This window comes from Trachypithecus francoisi, unplaced genomic scaffold (assembly GCF_009764315.1).
Source record: "Trachypithecus francoisi isolate TF-2019V2 unplaced genomic scaffold, Tfra_2.0 Contig01451, whole genome shotgun sequence".
Taxonomy (NCBI): domain Eukaryota; kingdom Metazoa; phylum Chordata; class Mammalia; order Primates; family Cercopithecidae; genus Trachypithecus; species Trachypithecus francoisi.
The window spans coordinates 2,706,024-2,728,871 of NW_022681432.1; the positions used below are offsets into that span (position 1 = coordinate 2,706,024).

At 33.3% G+C, this 22,848-nt stretch overlaps 1 protein-coding gene across 11 annotated transcripts in view; it reads right to left on the reverse strand.

Annotated features, from left to right (window-relative positions):
• Window positions 1-2,608: 2,608 nt before the first annotated feature.
• ZNF711 (zinc finger protein 711) overlaps window positions 2,609-22,848 on the reverse strand; it is a 29,180-nt gene continuing 8,940 nt past the window's right edge. For 7 of the 11 annotated variants that reach the window (XM_033233348.1, XM_033233319.1, XM_033233338.1 and 4 more), the window contains 7 exons: window positions 20,408-20,950; window positions 11,442-11,597; window positions 10,687-10,824; window positions 8,520-8,657; window positions 7,603-7,650; window positions 5,822-5,965; window positions 2,609-5,320 (listed from right to left, as the gene is read on the reverse strand). In XM_033233348.1, the coding sequence (XP_033089239.1) occupies window positions 4,143-5,320; window positions 5,822-5,965; window positions 7,603-7,650; window positions 8,520-8,657; window positions 10,687-10,824; window positions 11,442-11,597; window positions 20,408-20,950 (2,345 nt within the window). In that variant the 3' untranslated portion in view covers window positions 2,609-4,142. The remainder of the gene's footprint in view (window positions 5,321-5,821; window positions 5,966-7,602; window positions 7,651-8,519; window positions 8,658-10,686; window positions 10,825-11,441; window positions 11,598-20,407; window positions 20,951-22,848) is intronic. The other 4 variants (XM_033233403.1, XM_033233382.1, XM_033233392.1 and 1 more) reach the window with 1 other exon arrangement.

The window sequence follows — 22,848 nt, forward strand, 5'->3', positions numbered from 1 at the left end:
GTGTTGAATACTTATAATTCATATGTGCCAAGATCCAATAAGGCAGACAAATGTCTTTAAATGGGAGAAAATACAGGCTTTTTGATCTAGTTCCCTAAAAGAGTCTGATGAGCCAGCCATGTCATGATGGGTGAGTGGCACTGGAATCTAGGATAAGGGGGTTTTGGAATCAGATGGGAGGTGACTAGGACTTACATTATAGGTTAAATGAGATAGTGTCAATATTGTCAATTGGTCCAGATTTTAAAATGGTGGAGAGTTCCCTTTGGAGTAGTTACTTGGGTAATGCTCAAAGAGAAAGGCATAACTGAAACAGGCAAGCGACACATTTTTAGTTTGGGACATCTAATGCTATACCCTTGAAGTTACAAATTAGCCAAGTTCTTCTGCAGGACCTTTAGGAATCTAAAGATCCCTCATAACAATATCCAGTTCTTATCCAGGATCCAAGACAATAAGAGATTTTTCTCAATCAGTTCCAAATTTACAAGTTATAATTCTTTTGGAAGGACAGGGTGGAGTTGAACAAAGTTGGGAGATTGGGAATGGTCTCAAACCAATTATATTATAAGGTTCTAATCTAGTCCTGCAGCTTCTCTAAAGCCTTATTAGTTTAAAAAAAAAATCGTACTGTATGGAATACCAAGTCTAGTCAGCTTTTTCTTGGTTCTCACAAGGGGAAGTTGAAAGAGTTAAATCAGATGATTATTTTGTCCCTCTGCCTTCATAGAAGACGAGTCATTTCCCCCGTGGAAGTAAGCATGTTAAGAATTGTGCTGTATCCTTCAAAACTTGTTGCAAAGACATCTGGGATTTGCTACAAATTAAACCAGTGGGGGAAGGAAGCATCAAAATAAGCTAATCAGGGGTAAGTGGATGAAGGGATAAGTGAGGAAGAATACAAATGAAACAAGATTGGCCATAAAGTGATAATTATTGAAGCTGGGTGATGGCTATATAGAGGTTCATTATATTTTTCTATATGGTTTTCTGCAATTAAAGGGATATATATCTTTAAGGAAAGTTCAAGTTTCAGACTAAACTTGAGGTTGTCCTGTAAGAGACATGAACAGTTGAATTTAAGGGCCCTATCTGGGTAAGAGTTCCCAAATACTATCTTCTCCTTTATGGCATAAGCAATTTAAAAGTGACAATTGGATAAATCCATCTACACATATGACCCTGAACTGTTCTAGAAAAATGATTTTTCAGTAATTCCCAATTTTTTCTTTGTCTTGTGAAGGTACTTTGACTTACAGATTTACATTTTTAGGTGGAATCTGTTCTGGTATGTAGGAAAGCATTATGCCAGGAAAATCCGTATTTTAAAGACAATATTTTGTTTGTAACATGGGCTAAATTCATATCTGCTCTACCTGGGCTGACATTTTCTAAGCCCAATATACATATAGAAGAAAATCCATATACTTTTCTCCAGCTCCACTGTAACCATGACAACTAGAATAACCTCTTAACATGGCTGCATCGTTCAGCTCCTCTACATTTCTTAGAGCCTCCAGAGTGATTTTCAAAACATATAACAGTATTCTTTTCCTTAACTTTCCCAAGGACTTCCCGTTTCAAACTTCCCATAGGTCTCATTTTTTTTTTTTTTTTTTTTTTTTTTGAGACGGAGTTTCACTCGTCACCCAGGCTGGAGTGCGATGGCGCAATCTTGGATCACTGCAACCATCTCTTATCACTCTCCCTTGCTAACGATTGTCCAGCCAAAGCTTGTTGTATCTCAGGTTGTTTGCATCTGCAGGTTTCTCTGCCTTGCTCTTCCACAAGATCTGGCTGGCTGCTTCTTGCCACTCATATCTCAGCTCTAATGTCATGTCCTCAGTAAGAATTCCCTCTGTCCACTCACCCACAACTATCTGTTTAAGCATAGTAAATAACATGTGCCAGAATTACAGCAGGTGCTTTTATCTACCACCTTATTACTCATATGGTGGCAACACATGGGAACTTAATAGGAATGCAGAATTGCAGGCCCACCCCAAATCTATTGAATCAGAATATGCATTTCAGCAAGTTCCCTAGGTGATCTCTACAGACTTTAAATTTAAGAAGCACTGGTCTAACATGTGAGGCTGATATTTCCTTTTCTGCTAGTGATTAATAATAATTAATAATTCAATTGACAAAGAGTCTTAACCATGCCATATATATAGAATTCTATGAAATGCTCACTGAACATAGAAAGTTATTTTTATGCTCATTTGCAGAAATCTTTGCCAAATACACACATCAATACTTTCCTTTTGAATGTATATTGGGAACATAATTAGATGTATTCACTGCTCAGGATTGTATCATTTAAGCAAGTTAAGAACTTTTAGTTTTCTCTATAATATGAAATCTAAGATATTAAAATGGACACTTTTATTTATAGCTATTTCATTATGATTTTAGCAAATAACATACATTCTTAAGAAATATGCATTACACAGTCATCATAACTGTTTAAATTCCTAGTTCATGTTGTTGTTAATGAACACAATTCAGCAAGACATTAAGAAAGGACCAATCTGCCTAAGATAAATCTGAAGTGAAGTCTTTTAATACAAAATATTGCAACTTTAAATAAACTCATAAAACCATGAAGTGCAATAAATGCTTTTTATTGTATGCTCATTTCAATGAGTAACATTTAGAAATAATAAACCCACATAACAGTAGCGATCTTATTTTACAGCGTGTACATCATTTACAGCCACATAACACAGAATTTTAGTAGATATTCCAAATTTAATATTCTGAAGTTAAGAAAGATAAAAAATTTATTCTCAAGGAACTAATTCTTATCTGGTGCAAAAACAGAAAGTTGAACATTATTTGAAACACAAAGCCACAATATAGCATGAAGTAAAATTACATTTTAATTATGTTGAACAGCTGAATGTAAACATGAAGCAACTAAAACTTAAAAGTACATATCATATGCATTACATTTATGAACAGGATTTTCATGAAATTTCCCTAAACCAGTTTTTAACATTAAGTGCCATTTTGATTTGCAGCATGCTAACACAAAGCGTTGTTAAAGGGATGCATATTTTAAGTTTATACACTGTAAACTAAATATCCACCTCCAAACTCTATTGGCAGCATATTGCTCTGTTTAAATACTGCATAAACACTGCCTCGTATTGAAAATGCATGTTAATAATATGGTATATAGATTTTAAAAATCAATTTCAATAATGGCATAAAATTGCACCTTTAAACATTAGAGCAAGTAAGACTAGAACAATCATACTTGCTAAGACTGTCCTAAAAAAACTCTAGACATTATAATATTTAAGAAAACTGTGTTCTCTCAATTTAATCTTTAGATCATTAAGAAATATAGTGCTGATTTTGTTTGCAACGCTAATGTTGCATCCATTTTCGAAAGCCACATTTGACTCAAATATACTTTTGTCATATATGCCATACTGAACAACAATCAACTTGAACATCAGAAAAAAAGGGAACTTTAATCTTTATAGACTTCACCTTAGACCTCAGCACAGAATGCTATATTTTAAGTATCCTATCCTGTGATAAAATATTAACAGCTCTGAATTCTTTTTTAATAGTACTGAATTAATCTAACCTGCTTTCCAGTTAGTTTTCTTTTAATGAATACACAAAACTTTTGTTGTTTCTGGAATTTAATTTCCAGGTACAATATAAAAGGCTCAATGACTAAGTGACTGATGAATGACCACATTTTGTCTCCCCGCCCCATTTCTAAAATTGCATAAAAGTGGGTTTGCTTGCTATAGCAAAGCATTGCTAAACTCAATTATGTATTCTCTTTTCAGAAACATTTGTATCTAACATAATCAGCCAAATAAAGTATTTGTCTTTGCTTTTCCCCTCTGTAGTTTAAGTATGCATATAATACTATTACATAGATACTTAAGAAGTTTTTCTGTGACCATTCTATAGTGCTTCTTAAATTCTTTAAGTAATTTTCAAAGGGCTATGGGATCCCCCGTGAATTCACATATTTTAAGATCTTTAACACAAACAATGTAAAGTCATGGTTTAGTATCAAGCTTTGAAACCTGGTGAGACAGTTAGTGAGAGTTTTCTCCCAAGTAGCATATCATATCTCCTAAATAGCTTCTTTCTTTATATTGATCTTATTACATAAGAGCCTCTTTGTGGTGCCTCATAATATGCTGATTTTTTTCTGATGGTCTTCGGAATCCCTTCTTGCAGAATTCACACCTGTGTGGATAGTCTTTTGTATGTATCGATATCACATGTCGTTTAAAGCCAGATGCATCTGTAGTGCTGTATTCACAATACTCACATTGGTAAATCTTCCTTCCAGTATGGGTCTTCATATGTTTTTTGAGCTCATTTTGTTGTCTGAATCCTCTCTTGCACCTTTTACATTTCAATGGCTGATCTTTAGTATGAACTGAAAGGATATGGCCACTAAGAATAAATGGATCGGATGTTTTAAAGTCACAGTGCCTACACTGATGAATCTTCCTACCCTTATGGATATCACTATGCTTTTTGAGCTCAGAAGGACGATGAAAACCTTTATCACAGACCTCACATTTGTGAGGAAAATCCTTAGTATGAACAGATATGATGTGCCGCTTAAGGTCACTTGAATTGGTGCTCTTATGGTCACAATGAGGACACTGGTGTGTCTTATGTCCTTGAAACAAATCCAGATGACGTTGAAGCTCCCTCTCATCACCAAATGCTTGGGGACAATGCTCACATTTGTATGGCAAATTGTTACCATGTTTAGACTTAATGTGAGTTTTCAGATTTGATTGATCTGCACACCTGAAAATACAATACTGACACTGATATGGCTTCTCACCAGTATGGGTTCTCATATGTTTCTTGAGTTCAGAAGGATGTCGAAAACCCTTCCCACACTCAACACAAACATGAGGAAAATTCTTGCTGTGAACGGCCAACAAATGTCTGTTTAACAGTCCTTGTTCTGCAGTTTCATAGTCACAGTATTTGCACTTGTGCATCTTCGGCTCCTTGTCTCTTAAAATAAGTTTATTGGAACTCAGTGGACTAGCCTCTCTGTATCTTCGTGTGTATTCTGTAAATTCATGGGTTTTGTCGACTTTGTTTATAAGCTTATGGCTTTCTAAGTGGTTATGGAAACTCACTTTCTTGTTAGTTGTAAAGTCACAATCTGTACACTGATATTTTTTTCTCATTAAATGATCAGGATGATTCTTCATGTGTCTTTTTAAGAATCCCCTGGATTTAAACTTTTTTGTGCAAATATGGCAAGGGTACACTGTGAGGGGCTGTCCATCAGGACCTATTATAACAGCTAGATAAAGAAAAGAGAAAGTTGTGACATTTGGTCAGACTGTTTTAAAGGATTTTATAACAAAGGTGCCAAAACTAGTTGGCATTCACTATGTGAAAACTATACTAGTTGAATAAAATTCTGTAATATAACAAATACATAATAAAAGCAATTTATGCAAAGTAGCTCACTAAAAAGTAATGAGCAGCACTCTACTATGAACCACTCACATGTCAAAATGCAGTATCATATATATTTTGAATACCAAAAACAGGTACCCTTTATTGTTAAACCAACCTGAAAATTCTCTGTAAAAGTATCTTTGGAATAAAGAGCAAACAAGCATAGTTTTATTAAGTACCAGTCACACAATATGAAAAACAAAAACCAATTATCTATAGCATACACAAACAGGTACACGGAGAGTAGAACTGCCGTGTAAACCACAGATATTTTTCTTTGGTGACAAAAAATACTTCCACATCTCAAATAATTATAATACTCATAAAGCAAAGTATTTACCTGTTTGCCACTGCCTGGTTTCTCCCCTTCTCCTCTTCTTGGCTTTTTGTTTAAGTACTTTATTTGTATTAATGCTGTCACAAATTTGAAGGTACTGTGCTGCTGTACTACTTCTGCTTTCTAATGCTGAGTCCAAAGTATTTCCTGGAAAAAAAATTGAAACATCATTAAATTACATACATTTATACTTTTTTGGTTCTGTTGGATGAGTTACTATAGATGACATGACACCAAGTTACCACTGTGGTAATAAATTTCACAAAGTATATCCATCTTATGATTCTCCTTCTCTCTCTCACTCTTGCTCTCTCTCACTCACAAGTAAAGACATATATGTGTAAACACTTTGAATAGGTTATCATGTGAAATTAACTTTAATATATCTCAGTTTGATCATCAATTAAATTTAAAATATCTCAATTTTATCAGGAATAAACTGATAAGATGAATGTAACATAAGAAACTGGATTTGGGCTGGGCATGATGGCCCACACCTGTAATCCCAGCACTTTGGGAGGCTGAAGCAGGAGGATTGCTTGAGGTCAGGAGTTTCAGTCCACCCTAGGCAACATAATAAGATCCTGTCTCTACAAAAAACAAATTAGCCAGGCATGGTGGCATGCACCTGTAGTCCTAGCTACTTAGGAGCCTGAAATGGGAGGACTGCTTGAGCCCAGGAGTTCAAGGTTGCAGTGAGCTATGATTGTGCTACAGGACACCAGCCTGGGTAACAGAGCAAGACCCTGTCTCTTCAAAAAAAAAAAAAAAAAAAAAAAGAAGAAGGAGAAACTGAATTGAAACAAAATCTTGGCATCAGACCAATTTTTTTTTAACTAATGAAGGCTGATGAAATTAATTGAAAAAGAAATGTAGATATATTAGTGAACAATTATAGTTATGGAGACTATGTGCAATGCATAAAAAACAGAACAGATCTCTTGTAGATATGCTTCAGAATAATGTACTAGATATAAAGAGTACTACCTATTAATATTGATTTTAGGGGTTAACATATGGTAGGCAATTTATTGCAATTTCAGTGTGATCAGTGCATACATTAAAAAGTACTTAATAAAATCCTAGTTCTCAAAAATCCGTTGTGGTTTTATGCAATTTAGCTAAAAAATGTAGACGTACAAAACTGTCATGTTAACTTATATGCTGTGATCTATACTTCTCATCAATTTCTCAAAATCAGCACTTAAGTTTAGAGAGTCAAACACTTCCCAAGGGTAGAAACAGAACAATGACACGTTATCATAAGAAAGTATCTCCTTGCTTAAGAAAACTTAACAAGAAGATCAACTAGAGAATAACACTATATAGAGTCTATTAAAACTAAAATAAAATTAAGCTGACACATGGGTTTTATATAACAGTTATATATAAATGCACTGGTTGCCATAGAAATTAAGAAAACAGTTCTGCCCCGAAAAGAACACTAACAAGGGGTTGATATCATGAATAATTGTTACTTTTCTGTCCAAATAATTTCTATTTTATTTTTTCCATAGCAACCTGTTATGGTCCATGTGGTAAACTGCCTGATGCCTAAAGTTTGAGGGAAATCTAAATTGAACTGCATTTACAGATTAACACACATTATGTCCACATATAAATTAATTCCTCAAAGAGGCAAACTCCCATTTAACTAATTAGATTAGGTATGATTAAGCAAGTAAGAGTCCAACAAATGTGTCTGCAGACACAAACTTGTTACTTACCAAGCAGTATATAAAGTCAGACCTTTAACTCACATCTCATATACAATGCTCTCTCACCTGATGCTTGACAATCTTCATATCTTCGGGAGACTCTTCTTTCATCTCCTTAAAAAAAAAAAGACTAATTAAAAACTGATATGCTAATTATAATGACTACTAGTGGATCACATCTTAATCTACAGAATCTTACTTTGCCTACCATTCCTTGGGTTAAAAAATATTGTTGCGTTCTTCCACTCCCATAGGTTAGATAATGTCACATACTGAAAATAAGGGCTGCTGTCAGCATCCTTGGAATTGTCAACATCTAGAACAATTTTACTTTTTAAATGAAAACTGGGTAGATATTCCTGCAGTGTACCCCCAACTTTGAAGATGCTCAATAAATGACTGTTGAATGAATGAACCTTTGGAAGAACCAAGTTTAGATAAATTAATGCATTTGAACATCAAAATTTTTCAACGTAAAAAGTATACCTGGACCATCTTGTACATTACATAGGAATGAAATAAAATAAGACTGAAAGGGAAAAAATAAGTTGATAAATTACCTTTCATTATATACTTTCTAAAAGAGCATACCTGGGTTTCTGTTTCTTTTTCAAAACCCCAAAACCTTATCATCTGTAGAGTTAATAAATGAAATAAGTTTTTCCAAAAGAGGAAGGATCGATTTTCAAAGGATATTCCTATTTTAGAAAAATAAAATTTTTTATGGCACTCACTTATACAGGTAGGATTTAAAATAGATCATACTGAAAAACATAATGCATTAAGCAAGATTCATTTTAAATAGTACAAGGTGTGTGGTAGGAAAATCATCTAAAGTAACTAGAGATGAATCAGTCCACAGTGTAAAACATTTTATTATATTAGCCAATTCATGGTGGCATTCACACAGCTTATTTAATGGCCTAAAGGCTGAGTAAATACATGTTATGTACTTATCAGGTGAAAAAATGCCAGTATCCTACCATATGCCGCAGCCCAGACAACAGGGACAACTGTTTTATTAACATCAGAGTCCTCAAGCTGAATCTCAGGGAGAGAAGTTCCTTCCTCTTCCCCTACAATGACTTCCATGTAAACTTCATCTGCTATTTCAGCGCAACCTAAATTTTAGAAATAATTGCTTGTTTATAACCCCAAATATTTAATAAATGGGTAAAAATTCCAAACAATGTAAATCTTTCAACTTTCAAATTTCAGTTTGGTTAATTTAAAAATTTATAAATTTAATTTCAATTTATATTAGGCACTTTTGGAGGCTAGTGCCACTAGGAGACAATCATTTACCAAAATTCTTATTCTCCTCTTAGAACCAAGTCCTATGGAAATGGCTTTTAAAAATTTTATAAAAACATGTGCGCTTGAAATATAGGGAATGATCATACATTCTACCAGGCATTATACATTTATTTGCCTGACAGTCTTCTGGGACTCAGAAAATATTTCTCATAGAAATAATACTAGAAAGTGGTCCATACTATCTCATATACTATATTATAAATGAAATGCAGTACTATACATGTAATAAAAAATCATCAAAAATACTAATTGAAAAAAATTTAAAATTAAAATTAAAATTATATATGTATATAATGCTAGTGATCAAGAATATGTGGACACTCTTCAATAGGCCAGATTTTAAGAGATTCTACTGAGGAGAGAAAGCATTAATGAGTTTCATTTAACAAAACAATATTGCGGTAAGAAAAAAATTTTTAAACCTAGAGAGCCACAATATACTTTATATAAAATAATCTGTTTACATTTAACCTGTTAAATAGAAAATGTCTTGAATTTTTACTTTTCCTTTGATTCACATACTGGGATCCTGGATGACTACAGAGGAAATGTGGGGGAAAACATGGGGAAAAAGTATCCCTCTTCTCCCAAGTTTGTCTTCTCTCTATTAACCAAAAACAGACACTGGTCTAAGTTTCCCACATTCCCACAAAATTCTGGTATAAGTTAAGTTAAACCTCAATCTCTCATCTCCTACTGTGCCCCTTTCCTTACCAATGAGTAAAAAAATAAAGAATTTAGAGACCAAATAGAAATTATTTGATTAAACTATTTTCCTATCCATCAGAATCTTCTCCACTCATTTGTTCTGGTATTTTCAGTTGTAATATATTAGTCATGTTTGGGGGTGGAATTCAGCACCCTACGACTTCTAGGGAAGGAAACTTGGAGTAGGTATCAGAGTGCAGCACAGGTAAAGCCCAATATTGTCAAGTTAATGCAGTGAAATGAAGGCTCTTACCCTTATAGGGCAAGGCAACATTGTGTTTTTCTCAGCATAGTAAGAAGACAGGAATAGCCTTAGGAAGGGCTGCATTCCTCTACTGAGGTGAGGAGAAAGTAGGCAGAGAGTAAAATGTCTTCATAAGGAAACATGCAGTATGTCAGGAAAGGAAACCTGAGGAGGTTTGATCGTCCTGTGGTACTTAGCCCCACAAAACCTTAAGCAGCAACTGCTTGGAGACCATCAACAGCATAAGAAATCAAACTCCTGGCACCTTGGCTTGGAAGCATACTTACATAAGATAACCCCTTAGTGACAGGAGAACAAACCATCAGCCCTTCCATTGCTAAATCCAGAGAGAAGCCAACAGTGTTCACTGCCATGTGGAAAGAACCACTGGCAGTGGAGTTAGATAACCATTAAAATCTTGCCCTTCACACTTAATATTGGAATGATCTTGGATAAATTGTTTTCCCTGAATCCTTTTTTTCCTTCCATAAGACAGAGAAAATACCACCTATCTCAGATACGAGTCTTAAGAATTAAATGAGATAACATCTTGCAACATATTCAGTAACGTACAGAAAGTAGGTACTCAATAATTACATATTCGTGAGCTTCACTGATGTCAGGAACTGTATGTTGCTCATCTCTGTATTCTAGTATAGTATATTAAGATATATTATTTCATGTTTGGTGATTTGAACAATACATGTACAAATGAATGGTCAAAAGGACCCTTCCCTTTTAAATTATTTACAGCAAAGGGTCAAAGGGTCAGGCTTATTTTATTGAACTTTGTTCCTATACAGTGCTTGTATCTCTGAGATTTTTTTTAAAGAATGCATGATGGCTACTGATAAGTCACTACAGTGCCCTTATTTTCTTACTGATATCATCTTCTTCTTGAGAAGAATCTTTAACTGCCATGTAAACCATCTTCTCCCGCTGCATTCGGCTCTGGTCAAGCACTCCAGCTACTGAATGTCCACTGGTGTATTCACTCTCTGTGACAATTTCTGTTCCACCTTAAAAATTAAAACACATATTAAAATAGAGAAGTATCATGGAATAATCACCTAAATTAATAAGGAGAATATATAGAAATATTTCCCTTTAGAAAAAAAAAAAATCCAAAATAAGTTTCAAAGTGCCAAGAACATTTTCATATAAATTATACTTTAAATTTTCAGCTATCACTGAGAAATGACAATTGTTCATCCTTACATCAAACTTATATGCCAAGCAGTATATAAGTCTTCTATATGTATTTACCCATTTAACCCTCACAACAGCCTTACTAGGTAGCTGCTATTATTATGGGCATTTTATAGATGAGGAAACAGACAGAAGGGGGTTAAGTAACTTATCAAAGGTCACTTAGCTAAGTGGCAGGACCTATTTAAAACCCAAGCAGCCTGCCTCTAGAATCCATGCTCGTAAACACTCATTATAGTTTCTTAATCTAACCCAAATCCTCTCCAATCATATGTTTTTGATATTTTCTGCTGTAATATTCTACTCATGTTTGAAAGAATCAAAGAATGACATATTCTGCATTCCTGCTTTACATTCATATACAATTTTTAAAAGTAGACTATCCCCAAAGAAACGTATAATAAAAAATTAAAATTAGTATTTGTACCTATTTCAACATCATCTTCAGCCTCCGCTTTAAATATATACACTTTTATTACTTCTGAACCAAACCCATCTTCTTTAACATCTTCTTGTGAACCATCACTGCCAATTTTTAATGGTGTATTCCCCATATGCTCTAATTTCTCTCCAACATCATCCACTATAAAATACAAACAAAATTAATTCAGTCAAAAAGTACCATTGACAAAAAACAAAAGAAGAAAAATTACCACTGACATTTACTGGGTGTTAAGCTGAAAGTGTAACGTGAAATAATGTTAACCACCTACCTATTGTATTCACTTAATAACTTATTATGAAGCCATTAAAAGTGTTATGGTTCATGAAAAATAGACATTGGGGACTTCAAAAAGGTGGGGGGAGGGGAGATTGTGAGGGTTGAAAATTTATCTATTGGGTACAATGTTCACTATTCAGGTGATAGGTACACTAGAAGCCCAAACCCCACCACTACACAATATTACATCCATGTAATAAACCTGTACATGTGCAACATAAATCTGTAACAATAAAATTATTTTTAAAATTTAAAAAAGTGTCAAGGTTCATGAGAAACAGTATACATGATCAGTTATATTACATAATCACCATTATATAAAAATCTATTTATAGATTTCAATTAATAGATACAAAATACTTAACCATATAGCTTTAATTTAAATGGCTTCATATTTCATCACTTTCAACATTTTCAGGTAAATCCTAACACCAAATTTAATAACAGAAAAATTAAGAACATAAAACATATATTACTCATAAAATGAGTTCACATAAACAACAGTTCCCAATTAAATAGTGGTTGTTTCTAAAACAAATTAGCATACAAGATCTAGGATTAAAAAAAAAAACACACAGAGAACACCTAAATGACTATAAAAAGGGCTTTTCATAAATCATGGAAATAAAATCTTAGTAAATACTCTAATTTCTGCAGAGTCAATGGAAGACAACTTCAAGCCATAAATTTTGTATATATCTAGATTTTGCAATGTATGCTTTACTTCAAAATTATATGTAAGGGAAATAAATGGGTATTTCTCCCTTTTTTTCCTTATTAAAAGTAAATCATATATAAAGATAAGGCAACAGTATTTGGGCCTATTTCTTACATTTTAAATATACTTAAAATTTTTGATTCTCAACTATATAGTCTTTTAGTATAACACTTAAGTTTACATGAATACTATGCATGAACTATGCAATGAATAAATTAATAAACTCTGTCCTCTGACCATAAATAATATTCAAACAATATATTCCTCCTAAATATTATATGCCTATAATTTTTTATTTTAATGCTGTTCCTATAAAAACACAAATGTAATCTAAATTGAAAATCTGCTCCTCGTTATATATATCACAGTACTAAATATGAAACATCAAATTGTGAAGCCCCTACATACATCTAACAATTCTAGAACCATTAAAAACAGAATAAAGTGGCATTAAAAAGCTATTAATTCAGCACTCCTAAAAACAATTTTAGCAAGGTCTAAATGGGTCAAAGTCTAGATTTTCCTTACTTCAGTTTCAAACTTGATACATACAACTTCAAAAATATTCCTTAGGCCTTTCAACATAGTGGAAAAAAAACACATATCAAAAATTATTTTTACATTGCAGAGCTACTTTAACTTTGTGATTAAATATAAATGATTCTATCCTATTTACAAATTTTAATAGCTTATTGTCTATGAAAGAAAGCATCCAAATGATCAAAATAAAGGCTACATATTTTCATTCCATCACAGCTCCTAATTATATTACTAAACTTTTGGCAACTTTTTTGACAATGGGACAAATTAAAATGAAAAAAAAAAAACAATGATTAAGTATTTGATATTACCGGCTTAACAGCTTCTCTTATAAAATAATGTTGAATAAAAATGACATTATAGAAAAAATTATGATTAACTTTTCAGAAAAAAAACTATATTCTCATTCTTTAATTAAAAACAGAATATTAAAAAAACTTCAAAAAGTGTCCAAAATACAAACTTTTAGGCTGAAATAACTTATGGTAAATTAATAAAATAATAAAAAATACTCTCATTTTATAAATTCTGCTTTATATACATGAATAGTTTAAAGTGATCACAGTTCCTTCTGGGATAAGCTGAGTTAAAACTATTATTCACAAAATTAAGTTCATGAAATGAAAGTCACATTTTTTTCACCACTTCTCAATAGTTTTGTACCATAATTTTAGCATTAAGTATGAAATTACTAATACTATTCTCTCTGATTCCATTTCTACCTTTTCTTAAGGTTCATACTTTTAAGTTTAATGTATTCATTACTTTTTACTTAGATTCCTCAGAACGAGAAATTTTGAAATGTACTAACTGAACTTATTCTATATTTTAAGTTCACAGAAGATGATAAAATTATTAAAGATGTTGGCATGCAGTTTTAAGAGGTAAACCATCAACTTGAACAAGATTTATTCTATATTCTTTGTTATGGAAAGTACGAAATTAACAAAGACTTAATAGGCAATCAACTGACTTTAGAAATAAATCCCCAAAGGCCCTTCTTAATGCAGATAATACTCAAAATACTTTAAATTCAAGCTTAACTTTTTTGCTTGTTGTAAGGTATGCAATATTCAAGTCCAATAGTGTTATTTCTCAATCCAGCAATAAGTGAGTAATAAAATACCCACCACAGAATTCTTCTGGTACTAAATATAATATAAGAAAGTGAGGGGCATTGTTTGCCAACACTGCAAAGTTTGGTAACATTCAATATTTTTTTTATGGCCCTCTTGCACAATTTAATTAAAATTTCATTTTAGTAAAATGTACAATATAACATTCCTTTTTAAAAGTTAGGTAGGCTTTTTATTTTACCTGTTGTATGTTAGTTAAAAAACAAAACAAAACAAAAAACTATACAGTATACTGATATACCACGGCAATGGGATTAGGCAATATACAAAGGATCTGTATTTCACAATAGTGAAAAAGCAAACAAGACAGTCACGTTTATATTTCAGAGGCATGCCACTCCCAGGTATATAACCAAGAAAACTAAAAATATGCACCTACACAAAAACTTGTGCACAAATGTTCATGAAGCATTATTCATAATAGCCAAAAAGTGGAAACAACCTAAATGTCCATTAACTGATGGATGAATGGATAAACAAAACGTGATAATACCCATATAATGGAACATTATTAGTAATACTGAATGAAGTACAGTTGACCCTTGAATAACATAGGTTTGAATTGTGCAGATCCACTTATCCATGAATTTTCTTCTGCTCTGCTACCTCTGAGACACCAACCCTTCTTCCTCTCCCTCCACAGCCTACTCAATGTGAAGACAATAAGGATGAGGACCTTTATGATGACCCACTTCCACTTAACGAATAGTAAATATATTTTCTTTTCCTTATGATTTTAACATTTTCTTTCCTCCAACTTACTTTATTGTAAAAATACAGTATATAATACATATAACATACAAAACTGCTATTGGTAAGGCTTCTGGTCAACAGTAGGCTGTTAGTAGTTACGTTTTTGGTAAGCTGAAAGTTACATATGGCTTTTCAACTGTGTGTATGTCGGCGGGGGGGTGGGGTTCAGCAACCCTAACCCCTGCATTGTTCAAGAGTCAAATGTACTGATACATGTGATGACATGAATGACCCTTGAAAACATTATGTGAAGTAAAAAAAAAAAAAGCCAGACATAAAATGCCACATATTGCATAACTCCATTTATATGAAATGTCCAGGATAGGCAAATCTATAGAGGCATGGTTGCCTCACAGTGGATGGAGAGTGGGGTAACAGCTAAGGGGTATAGGGTTTCTTTTTGTGGTGATGAAAAAGTTCTAAAATTCATTGTGGTGATGGTTGTACAACTCTGTGAATATACGAAAAACCACTTATTTGCACCCTTCAAATGGGTAAATAAAATGATGTGTAAATTATATCTCAAAAAAACCATTATAGTTTCTAAAATTATAAAGGCGTTAACTTTTTTTACCCCTGAAATTAGGGAGGTTTGAATGAGATCTCCCATCATGATGTTAACAAGATATTTTGCTTCATACAAAATTATGTTTCTTAAGCAAAAATCCTCAAGAAAATACAAGTAAACTAAATTCAACAGCACATCAAAAACTTAAAACACCATGATCAACTAGGTTTCATTCCAAGGATGAAAGGTTGGTTCAACATATGCAAACCAACAAATGTGATTCACCACATAAACAGAATTAAAAGCAAAAACCATGTGATCATTGTAATAGATATGGGAAAAGCTTTTGATAAAATCAAAATGTATTTAGCCCTTCATGATAAAAACCCTCAAGAAACTAGGCATCAAAGGAACATATCTCAAAATAATAACAGCCATTTATGACAAACCCACTGCCAATATCAAACTGAATGAGCAAAAACCGGAAGCATTCTTCTTGAGAACTAGAATAAGACAAGGATGCCTACTCTCATCACTCCTCTTCAGCTTAGTACTGGAAATTCTAACCAGAGCAATAAGGCAAGAGAAAGAAATAAAAGACACCCAAACAGTAAAATAAGTCAAACTATCTCTCTTTGCTGATGATATGATTCTATACTTAGAAAACCCTAACGACTCTGCCAAAAGGCTATTAGAAGTGATAAATAATTTTATCAAGGTTTCAGGATACAAAATCAATGTACAAAAATCTGTAGCGTTTCTACACACCAACAACATCCAAGCTGAGAGCCATATCAAGAATGCAATTACATGTACAATAGCTTCAAAAAATACCCAGGAATATATTTAACTAAGCAGGTGAAAAACCTCTATCAGGAGTACTATAAAACACTAATAAATGAAATCACAGATGACACAAACAAAGGAAAAACATACCATGCTCAAGAATTGAAAGAATCAATATCATTAAAATGGACATACTACCCAAAGCAATCTACAGATTCAATGCTATTCCTATCAAATTACTAACGTCATTTTCACAGAATTGGAAAAAACTACACTAAAATTCATATGGAACCAAGAAAGAAATAGCCAAAATAACCCTAAGCAAAAAGAACAAAGCCAGAGGCATCAATTACGTAACTTGAAACTACACTACAAGGCTACAGTGACATAAACAGCATGTTACTAGTACAAAAACAAACACATAGACCAAAGGAACAGAAAAGAGAACCCAGAAACAAAGCCACATAACTACAACCATCTAATCTTTGGCAAAACCAACAAAAGTAAGCAATGGGAAAGGACTCCCTATTCAATAAATGGTGCTGGGATAGCCGGGAAGCCACATCCAGAAGAATGAAACTGGACCCCTACGTTTTACCATACAAAATTTAGCCAAGATGGATCAAAGATTTAAAGATAAAACCTCTAGCCATAAGAATCCTAGAAGAAAACCTAGTAAACACTATTCTGGACATTGGCCTTGAGAAAGAATTTATGACTAAGTCCCTAAAACCAATTGCAACAAAAGCAAAAATTGACAAGTGGGAACTAATTAAACTAAAGAGCTTCTGCACAGCAAAAGAAACTATCAACGGAGTAAACAGACAACCTACAGAATGGGAGAAAAATATCCACAAACTATGCAACTGACAAAGGTCTAATATCCAGAATCTACAAAGAACTTAAACAAATTAGCAAGCAGAAAACAAGTAACTCCAATAAAAATGGGGAAAAGGCAGGAACAGACACTTCCCAAAAGAAAACATACAAGTGGTCAACAAACATAGGGAAAAATGCTCCATATCACTAATCATCAGAGAAATGCAAATCAAAACCACAATGAGACATCACCTCACACCAGTGAGAATGACCATTATTATTATTATTATTATTATTATGCCTGTTCATACTGACAAAGCTATTTTTTAAAATGTTTTTATTTCAATAGCTTTTTGGGGAATAGGTGGTGTTTGGTTACATGAATAAGTTATTTAGTGTTGATTCATGAGATTTTAGTGCACCCATAACCCAAGCAGCGTACACTGTACCCAATGTTTACTCTTATCCTTCACCATCCCCAACCCTTTCTCCCAAGTCCCCAAAGTCTAACGTATTATTCTTATGCTTTGCATCCTCATAGCTTAGCTCCCATATATGAGAGAGAACATATGATACTTGGTTTTCTGTTCCTGAGTTACTTAACTTAGAATAACAGTCTCCAATTCCATCTAGGTTGCTGCAAATGCCATTATTTCATTCCTTTTTATGGCTGAGTAGTGTTCCATAGTGTATATATACCACATTTTCTTTATCCCCTCGTTGACTGATGGGCATTTGGGCTGGTTCCATATTTTTTTTGCAATTACAAATTGTGCTGCTATAAACATGCATGTGCAAGTATCTTTTCTGTATAATGACTTATTTTCCTCTGGGTAGATGCCCAGTAGTGGGACTGCTGTATTAAATAGTAGATCTACTTTTAGTTCCTTAAGTGATCTCCACACTGTTTTCCATAATGGTTGTACTAGTTTACATTCCCACCAACAGTGTAAAAATGTTCCCTTTTCACTGCATCCATGCCAACATCTACTATTTTTTTTTATTATGGCCAGAATGGCCATTACTAAAATGTCAAAAAAAAAAAAAAAAAAAAAAAAAAAAAACAAATGTTGGTAAGGCTGTGGAGAAAAGGGGACTCTTAAACACTGTTGGTGGGATGTAAATTAGTTCAGCCACTGTGGAAAGCAGTTTAGAAATTTATAAGAGAACTTAAAACAGAACTACCATTCAACTCAGCAATGCCACTCTGGGTATATAACCAAAGGAAAACAATAATTCTACCATGAAGACACATGCACTTGTGTGTTCATCACAGCATTATTACAATAGCAAAGACAGGGAATCAACCTAGGTGCCCCATCAACAGTGGACTGGATAAAGGAAACATGGTATATATATACCACAGAATACTACGCAGCAATAAGAAAAGAAGAAATCACATCCTTTGTAGTAATATGGATGCTGCTGTGGGCCATTATTCTAAGTAAATTAATGCAACAATGGAAAACCAAATACTGCATGTTCTCACTTATAAGTGGGGTCTAAACATGGGGTCTTTATGGACATAAAGATGGCAACAAAAGACATTGGGGACCCCTAGAGGTGGGAGGGAGGGAGTGGGGTGAGGACTGAAAAACTGTTGGGTACTATGCTCAGTACCTGGGAGATGGGATCATTCATACCCATACAAATCTAAAATAAAGGTTGAAACCAAACAAATGAAAAAAAATAAAATTATACTCCTCAAAGGAGTCTTTGTATTTGATACATGAGGTAGTTATCAAAATAATTATCCTAACTTAGAATATTCCAGAAACTTTTTAAAAAAACTTTTGCAGAATTAAATCATAGAAGATAATACAAGGTATGACTATTCACAATACATGACATCTAAATTTTGCACTACTTTAATATCAAACAGTTTAAATTAATGAATACTCTTTCAAAGACATACTGAATTTATTTTAGTATAGACTACCAACTTTTGCCACATCATTTTATATGATAACCATAACTATAAGTCTTTTAAAAAATGCCACATTAAGATGCAAATATGGAGTTGCTTTAGTAATCTATATCTATTTAAAAATAGGTAACAATATTTGCAGTCTTTTAGTGACTTACATCATTCTCTTAAAAACAAGGTACAAATTCACCTTCAAAAGTGTTTATATAAGAAAAAAGTTAACACTGCTAAACTTCAGAATTAAATGTGTAAATTAAAGAAATCTAGTTTATTTTCAGTTTTAAATTCTCTGACACACATATGCATACAATCACTTTATACACACACAACACACATACTCTACTTGGCGATTAACTTCCCATTCAACCACTTTTGTATTTTAAAAATAAAAGAATAAAAATCTTCCCTGGAAAAGTCAAAAAAAATTTGTCTAATCTTTACTACTTGTAGCATGATCCCTTCAAATTTAATAACTAATATACCTACTTCTTTAAGCTCCATCAATAACTTATCAAGATATTTCTATTTTTGTTGCTGCTCTCATAAACCCATCATTTAAAATGAGAACAAAATATTTCTATCTTCCCGCTTCAGATAGAATGTTTTAAGAATCTTGCAAGAGAAAACCAAACACCGCATGTTCTCACTCATAGGTGGGAACTGAACAATGAGATCACTTGGACTCGGGAAGGGGAACATCACACACTGGGGCCTATCATGGGGAGGGGGGAGGAGGGAGGGATTGCATTGGGGAGTTATACATGATATAAATGATGAATTGATGGGTGCTGACGAGTTGATGGGTGCAGCACACCAACATGGCATAAGTATACATATGTAACAAACCTGCACGTTATGCACATGTACCCTAGAACTTAAAGTATAATAAAAAAAAAATAAAAAAAAATAAAAAAAAAGAATCTTGCAAAGCAGTCTAAAATAAACATGTTAAATAGCTTTGCATAAAATATACACGCACATATTTAGGCAAATGCAATATAAACACAGGGATAACTGTAGGACATTATCTGAGTTTATGATTTACTTTTCAAGTATTTAATTTAAAAATCAACACAACATTTCTTAACATATTATGCTTAAGTTCCTAAGAAAAACTTAATTGACAATTCCAGTGCCTGTCATATTTAAAAAAAAAAAAGCAGTGGCTACATAAGAAAGTTCCCATGTTGAAATATATATGTTTGTCATTAAAATTTTGTATCAATGTTCTTGTTGTTGCCAAATCTATAATCCTATTTTAAGATACTAATAAACTGCATTATTTTACTTCATTTCAGGTATGAATTTTCATTGAGTAAATTAAAAACATGAGTAAACTCAAAAGAGCATCTTAATGACACCGCTTCAAAAAATTATTTTTCAAAAAGATTCCCCCATAACTTTTATTATCCCTCATCCCAGAAAACTTTTCCACATTACATAAATCAATCTCCTGAGTAATTATGGGCTTTATGTTTCACTTACAAGATATCATTAAGTAGTCTTCAGAAGTGCTCTTGACATCATCATCATCATCATCTTCGGTTTTTATAGTAACTGTAGAACCAGGAACACCTCCAGCTGCTTGAATCACAGTTTCTGTATCTGAATTAGTTACAAGAACCTCCTCTGATACCATTGTGGGAGAGTCGACTCCTGAAACACAATCTTGGACCACATGTTCTAAGTGTCCATTAGGACCAGTAACAAGGTCAGCCACGAAAACCTGCTCTGGTACCCTAACGGTTTCTGTAATTAGTTCAGAAGTCAAGATGTGATCACCATCATCTTCCTCTAAATCCTCTTCAATGGCAACATCAGCTTCAAGTACTGCTTCAGGAACAATCACACCTTCTGTTACTACATCAGTCTCTGTGATGATGTCAGGTCCATGGACAACTTCAGCTGCAAGGCCATGATCAAGAGTTATCCCATCATCTGTGACAACATCAGAAACTAATACAGCTTCAGGAACTGAAACAACGATATGGTCTCCATCGATATGTGCAGTACCAGCCATTCCAGCCACTATAATACAAACAATTATCCAAAAAAGGTAAAGTTATTTTATTAATTTAGAGTACTGTATTTAATAAATCAAATGTTATTTCTTAAATATTAAGTAATCTTGACCAAATAAATCTTTTTTTTAAATCACTGACAATTTAACTGCAATTAAAACCACCAACAACAGGAATTGGGTTAGAGTTGGGTGAAAACAATGTTAGTAAAATCTACATGAAGACCTTAAAATAATATACTTTATTTTCAAGTAAAACACAAAAGACATAATGAGATATCACCACACCCCAATTAAAACAGTTAACATAAAAAACAGTGATAACACCACAGGCTGGTGAGGATGTGGAGAAACTGGATTTCTCGACTGTTACTGGTGCAAACGTAAAATAGTAGCAGCCACTCTAGAAAATAGTTTGGAGATTTCTTACGAAACTAAATATGCACTTACTATACAATCCAACCATTGCAATCTCGGGCATTTTTCCCCAGAAAAATGAAAATATATGTTTATACCAAAAACTGTACAGAAATATTCCTAACAGCTCACTGTAGCTATTACTCAGAGTAGCAAAAAATTAAACACAACCCAAGTGTCCTTTAGCAGGTTAATGGCTGGTTCCACCAACTCTGGCACATCCCTACTATGGAATACTACTCAGCAATAAAAATGAACACACTATTGATAAAGTTAACAACCTGAATTTCCTCCAGAAAATTTTGCTGAGGGAAAAAAAGACAATCACCAAAGGTTATGATACTGCATAATGTATAAATGAATTTATATAATCTTAAAACAATAAAACTGGAGAGATGGAGAACAGATTATTGGTTGCCAAGGGTGTGTGTGTGTGTGTGTGTGTTTGTGTGTGTGTGTCTGTGAACACGCAGGGATAGCATATATATAGTGATAGAACAGCTCTGCATCTTCATTGTGGTGGTATTTACACAAATCTATATGTGGGATAAAACTGCATAGACTGTATACACTCACACACACACACACACACAAATGTATGTTAAAAATGGTGAAAACTGAATTAGGTCTGTAGTCTAGTTAACAGTAATGAGTGAATGGTAATTTCCTGGTTTTTGTATTGTACTGCAGTTATGTAAGATGCCACCATTACAGGAAGGTAAGTAAAGGGTACACGGAGTCTATGTACTCCTTTCCTCTATTGCTTGTGAGTCTACAATTGTTTCAAAAAATTAAAATAAAAAGGCACAAAAACATAAAAGAATACTAATATGTTAAGTAGGTTAATAAAATGTTCTACTATAAAATGTGTATTATAAACATGAAAGTGTCTGAACTTCTTTAACTTACAAGAATTACTATATCCAAAATTGGAAGGCATCTTTCAACACCTGATTTAGGGAGAAAAACTCTCTACTCACCTTAGACTAAGATTTGGTTTGATAATAGTAAATCTGTAGGAATAAAGCTTTAATGTTTTTCTTGAGCAGCATGGTAAACACCAGCTCCTACCTGCCCTGTAAATATTGTACAAGTGTAAAATCCCTTCACGAGGAATTCTGCTAAGTTCTGCTCCCTGAGATGGTACAAACACAAATTAAGAGGGTTTGTGGATCTGATTATAATAAATTATCTACAATAAATCATCCAGTACAAAACCTTTTGATCACTTTCTATAAAGTAGTACCTGAAAAAGTGTTATTTGTCATATAGTATTCATTATTTTTAATCAATTCATTATGGAAGTTAGTTACCAAGTTAGGATGGAGACCAGTGGACACCATCAATACCCTAACACATCAAAGAACAAGGTGAAAAGGGAAAGCTGTGCTTTCAACAGCGTTTTGGAGATACTTTCCTTTCAACCCTTTTAAATCTTTCTCGCCATTCTCAAACTCTCACCTAAACCACTAAATTACCCCAAAAGGAC